The 6297-nt window shown below is 40.5% G+C and overlaps 1 protein-coding gene across 1 annotated transcript in view; it reads right to left on the minus strand.

Moving 5' to 3' along the window:
• Positions 1-5337, minus strand: part of VPS45 (vacuolar protein sorting 45 homolog) — a 43176-nt gene extending 37839 nt beyond the window's left edge. Inside the window, exons 1-3 of the mRNA XM_008155805.3 lie at positions 4920-5337; positions 4148-4282; positions 1607-1667 (exon numbers count right to left, since the gene is read on the minus strand). Of these exons, the coding sequence (XP_008154027.1) occupies positions 1607-1667; positions 4148-4282; positions 4920-5012 (289 nt within the window). The 5' untranslated portion in view covers positions 5013-5337. The remainder of the gene's footprint in view (positions 1-1606; positions 1668-4147; positions 4283-4919) is intronic.
• Between the last annotated feature and the right edge of the window lie 960 nt (positions 5338-6297).

Raw genomic sequence — 6297 nt, forward strand, 5'->3', positions numbered from 1 at the left:
GCCTGGGTAGCGGGCTGGATCCCCAGTAGGGGGCATGCAGGAGGCAGCTGGTCAATGATTCAGTCTCATCATTTATGTTTCTCTCTCTCTCTCTCCTCCTCTCCCTTTCTCTCTGAAATCAATAAATATATATATTTTTTTTAAAAAAGGAAACCTGTGACTATTAGTCAAAACCAACCAACCAACCAACAAAAACAAAAGTAGGAACACTGAAACTAATAAAATTACCTATTTTTACCTCTTGGGGTTGTTGTAAGGACCAAATGAAATAATATATAAGAAAGTTCTTTATAAAATACAAACTCTTATCACAAATGTTAATTTTTGGTACCATTGTTAAATTGTAGTATATACTGAAGAAAGTATGTGTATCACAGACTATAGTCTAAACCCTAAAACTCTATCCCTTCAACTTCTCAAATGTCCTACATACTGAGTGTTAATTAAGTTTTGTCCTTGGTTTTAGAAATGGCACAAATAAACTATACTAAACTCTAAAGATCAATAACGACATCTAGAGGAGAATGGATGTAACTGCCAAAGCAGAATGTATTACATTAAAAAAAATAAAAATCCGTATAATGGTATAGTAACCACAAAACTAGTTTGTTTCCAGGCCTCTACTTCTCTATCTCTGCCTCCCCCGCCCCCACCAAAGTTAGGCACATAAGAGATATCTACTTGATGACTTGTACTTTAAGTACTACATAAAGAAGCAACGAGAAGTGAAATGTTTTTATCTGGTATGTAAAGTAAATCTCTGCCTTTCCATCAAGTACATCTCTCCAAGTAAATAAATTAGCTTCTATGCCTCAGTTCATAAAAGTGTAAAACAGGAATAAGAATACACTTTGTGCCGAAACCGGTTTGGCTCAGTGGATAGAGCGTCGGCCTGCGGACTCAAGGGTCCCAGGTTCGATTCCGGTCAAGGGCATGTACCTTGGTTGCAGGCACATCTCCGGTGGGGGGTGTGCAGGAGGCAGCTAATCGATGTTTCTAACTCTCTATCCCTCTCCCATCCTCTCTGTAAAAAATCAATAAAATATATTTTAAAAAAAAAGAATACACTTTATGAAAACTGGCTACTTATGACTTCTTGCCTTACAAAGAATTTTAAAAGGCAAAGTTAAACAAAAGTTTTTTTACCCAAGCAATTAATGGTGAATGGAAATCACATTTAGCTTTCTGAAACAGAATGTTGACTGTAAGACTTTTAAACTTTGAAAGAACATTAAAAAAAACACAGACTTTTTTAGTGATGGATTCAATTAACTTATTTTTATTTTTATTTATTTATTTTTTTAAATATATTTTATTGATTTTTTACAGAGAGGAAGGGAGAGGGATAGAGAGTTAGAAACATCGATGAGAGAGAAACATCGATCAGCTGCCTCCTGCACACCCCCTACTGGGGATGTGCCTGCAACCAAGGTACATGCCCCTGACCGGAATCAAACCTGGGACCCTTCAGTTGGCAGGCTGATGCTCTATCCACTGAGCCAAACAGGTTAGGGCTCAATTAACTTATTGATGATACAAAGAGACCAACAGAACATTCTAGCTAGAATATAGTTATATGATTGAATAGGTGAAATAACATACTTACAAATAAAATATATACTGTATTTGGGTCTTCGGAGCTCCTGAATCAGATAATCCACATTCTCCTAGAAAATAACAAACAAAATATGAGAATTGCTTAAGTGTAAAGCTAATAAACATCATCCATTGACTTATTCAAGTATTTACTGGGAGTCTACTGTGTGCTAAGATCTAGATTAAGTATATATATGTTGGGAGGGTAAAGGCTGGGATGAAAAAGAAATACATTAAATATAATGATAAAGAATCATATGTAATTTTAACTAGCTGTGCTACGTTGGCCAAATTAAGATTAAAAATATATAAAGAACACAGATGTTGAAATACAACATAAAATTGATAATTCTGCAAATGTGCCTCAAGCTGCTTGTCTATAAATTATTATATTCATCTATCAAAATTATTATACAGAATATCAAAACATGTCTAGTCCTTTTAAAGCCAATAGTCAAGATAAAATATAGTTAATTATATGGCTTTTAACTTATTGGGACCTAAGACTGCACAACTTCAATGTTTGGGAAGTATTTGCAAATAGTAGGCTAAGACCCTTTTTATAATTACATTATTTTAAAGTAAAATATGAAATTTAAAAGTAAAACAGTTGATTTTTTATATGGTCAAAACATTAGAATTCCTGTTGTATAAGATTATAATGCAGATCTTATCTATTTTTGATATTATAACACAGGGTTAAATTTCAGTATAAATTTGGTCCCCAAACTATACATGACATAAAATATCATTTTTGAATGTTAAAAAACCCAGTTTTCTTACAGAATTAAAAATAATGTAAGCAATGCACATTGCTTGTTAAGTGGAAAAAATTCTTTGCAAATTATCATTTAGATTAAAAATATCTTAAAAAGTAATGGAATCTTAAGGAAAAATTGCTTTTAAGAATATATTTTGAGTATGAGAGACTATATACATATATATATGTATATATATGAAAGAGGTTCTCTAATAAAAATGTTAGGAAATGATGCACTAGATCAGTGGTCGGCAAACTCATTAGTCAACAGAGCCAAATTTCAACAGTACAATGATTGAAATTTCTTTTGAGAGCCACATTTTTTAAACTTAAACTTCTTCTAACGCCACTTCTTCAAAATAGACCCGCCCAGGCTGTGGTATTTTGTGGAAGAGCTACACTCAAGGGGCCAAAGAGCCGCATGTGGCTCTCAAGCAGCAGTTTGCCGACCACTGCACTAGATGATCTCTAAGATCCTTCTCACAACCAGAATGTTATGACTAAGATTTACAAATGTGAAACAACTGGAAACTATTATAACACAGTATTCATTAATTCAGGAATGGCTTATTGCGTATATGCTATGTGGCAGGCATTGGAGACATAATAGTGTGACAAAACAGACCCATCTCTGTTCTCATGGAGCTTACTGTTGGTAGGTGAGATAGATATTAATTAATCAGACAGAAAATATAATACTTCAACCATGACAAATAATAGGGAGATGAAGATGGTGCTTTAATGCTTATAACAAGGCAGGTGGGGGTGGGGCGTGTGACCTGGTCAGCAAGGCCAGAGAAGATTTGCTTGCAGTGAAGAAGTTCCTGACAGAGAAAGAGCCTGTGCAAAGGTCCTGTGGCATGATGGAATATAGTGTACTGAAACATTAGTGTGACTAAGAGCAGAAGGGGGAATGGTTTGAAATGAGGCTGTAGAAATGATAGGAACTAGACCACACAGGATCTTGCAGGCCACAATTAAGGAGTTTTGTCTTTATTGTAAAAGTAATGAGAAGTCATTCAAGTTTTCCAAGTGGGGAGAACATGATTAGATTTGTATTTTGGAAAATACATAATGTACAAGCATGGTAAAAGAGTATTTTGGAGTTGAAGAACAGGAATATAAAGTAAGAGAATATACAAAATATGATTGAATATTAATATAGTTAAGGGTTTTTAAAGGAGGACTTAAGCAAGATTTAGATGGTGGACAACAACTGATGGAAGGCTAAAGAATCTCTAATGAGGGGAAGAGAACAGAAATGAAAATACAGAGGGATGACACAAAGGCCTAGTGGCTGTAGTGGAGGAGCAGAGGTGGGACACTGGAGTTTGGATACCTCAGGGCAGACCAGACCAGCTAAAGGAGTGCTTTGAGGAGTAGGCTACTAAATATAGATTTAATCACGGAAGTAAAATTGAGCCATTATAGGTTTCTGAGCATAGATGTGAAGAAAATGATAAAAACTCAAAACATTGATATAAATATATAAGATTAAGTGGCAATGCTATTCAGTGAGAAGAGGTTAATCCAGGAATAAAGTGATGTGGGTCTCTGTTAGAGTAGTAGCTTTGAAAGTAGCTGAGAACCTAAAAGTCATTTTGAAGGAAAAAACTGGCTGTAAGGAGTAAACTGAGATATGGGAAGGAGGAGAGTCAAGGTTGCAACTCTGATAAACCAGGATAATTATGATGCCACAAATGATAATACAAATTTATTTTGCCTTCTTAATGCCTTCAGATCATAGTGTTCTGTATTTGCCTGGGCACATGGCAGTTCAGTATGTAGTACCTTCGTAGGCCGAAGAAAACAAATTGCTTTCAGGTGTTTCATGATCTCCCGGTTCGGAGAATCAATGCGTTCAAAAAGGTACACTTCCTTCTGAAGAATCTCTGATTGTGTGTATACCATACTCACTATACCAGTCTGTAAAGAAAAAAAATTACTAGTATTATGATGGTCCAGAATAATAAAAACAAGCAACAATACCCCAAGGCTTAAACTTTTTTTTTTCATTAATATTTAACTGGATACCTTAACTACTAACATATGTTATAACATTTACTGAGCATCCAAACATGTATGTAATGTACCAGAATGCTCTCTGTAAACATGGACAATCCATACATACCCCCCCCCATTTTTCTATTACCTTAAAGCGTTGTTTTTTTTTTAATCTGCAATCAACAAATCATAAATAACCTGTCACCTCAGCTTGAGCTCCAACATCTTTACTTTAAAAACACAACGTTGAGTAGAAATAACAGGATCATCCCAAAGCCTTTCAGGTGCTGTCTCACTTATTTCTTGACAGAAACATTTAGAAAAGGATTTCTATTCCAAGAAATTGTCTCGGGGTACAAGAAAAAATATCTCTGGCGGTGGCTAAAGCCATTTAGTCTGAAAACCGACTGGGCAAGCTTAATGCAATCTTTACATTCCGTACGGAACTGACCCTCCTTTAAAAACCTCTAATTAAATGCCAAATCCTACAGTGGAATGTGACCGGCTATTGTAAGGGAGGGAGGATTCCCACACGAATCCTGGGCAGAAGCAAACTCACCGTCTCTTTATCCATGAGAAGTACTTTCATCCCCGGCCCGCTGTCCTCTATCATTTTGGAAACGTACTGCTTCACAGCCAAAACCACGTTCATGGTGGCGAACTGACAGGTTTAGCCCCACAGCCCTTCCCGCCCCCTTTTCTTCTGGCTAAATGAACCCCGGGCTTCTCGGCCAGGTCTCCGCCGCTTCCTCCCCGCCCAGCCTCGGCTTCCGGAAGTCCGGGCAGCCCCGCTGCTGGGACTTGTAGTTCCGCGGCGCGGTCGGGAGGCCCGGGCCTGTGCGCCCGGCGCTGAAACCCGGCTGAGAGCCGGAGGCCGCCCCGCCCTGACGGGGCTGCCGACCCATCTGCAGCCGGCGGGTGTTGGAGACTTGGACTCCCGGACCGCTGGCTTCCCGGCCGCGGCCTGAACCCCTCCTGCTGCCTGGGGGGGGGGGGGGGGGGGGGGGGGGGGGAGAGGGTGGCGCCTCGCGGGGTGAGGAAACTTGGCTGAAGGCCACCTCCGAGGCAAGAACGGAGCATGGCGGTGGTTCCTCTTTGCCATTCATGAACGCTTCCTTGGGTGGCCGTGAAGGGCGAGGGGAAGGGAGATGGCGTTATGCTCCCGGCTGCTCGGGACTCAGAGGGACGGCCCTTGGTAGATCACACGCGGTGCTCGCGGATAAATAGCGGCGGATTTCAGCTTCACGGGGTCCTTAGGGCGAGGACGGTGCCCCAGCGAAGGGAGGTCCAGATTGGCGTTCGGAGGACGGAGAGCCTCTGAAATCGAACACATGCTTGTTGAATGAATGAATGAACAAAGGGAACGCCCTTTAGGGATGTTTTGGGGGAGGCCTCAGATCTCCCAGGAGGGCCTGGACCTGGGTTCGGCCGCGGGGACTCCGAGCCCCGAGCGACCCCGGGTTCGGCGCGCTGGGCGATTGGACTCCGCGGGCTCCCGCTGCGGGGGATGAGGGGGCCTGCGACGCGGAACCCGGCCGGAAAGGGGGGCACGTATCCGCTGGGCCAAAACGAAGCAGCGTTGGGATTTTCAGGGAAAACTCACAAATTTTGATTTAAGAAACGACAAAAACCTGACAGCAAAATAAATCTTAAAGCCATCAACTTCACAAAGTCTGCATTTGTGTTTATATCCCACAGGTAGTCTCTCCGCACCGTTTGTCCTTAAGGAGGGTAAATGTTCGTTTCACCGCACCTAAATTGGGGAATTGTAAGATCAGGAAAGATAGCAAGAAACAACTGCGAGAAATCAGTGACTCTAAATACTTGTAAATATCTCCACCAAAACAATGGCCAGTGTTTGCTGGCGTCAGAGTAATCAATAGGTTCAAAATGACCAAATCAATCATCCTTTCATTGAATTGTAAGAAGGATGCAGT

Source organism: Eptesicus fuscus, chromosome 22 (assembly GCF_027574615.1).
Source record: "Eptesicus fuscus isolate TK198812 chromosome 22, DD_ASM_mEF_20220401, whole genome shotgun sequence".
In the NCBI taxonomy this organism is placed as follows: domain Eukaryota; kingdom Metazoa; phylum Chordata; class Mammalia; order Chiroptera; family Vespertilionidae; genus Eptesicus; species Eptesicus fuscus.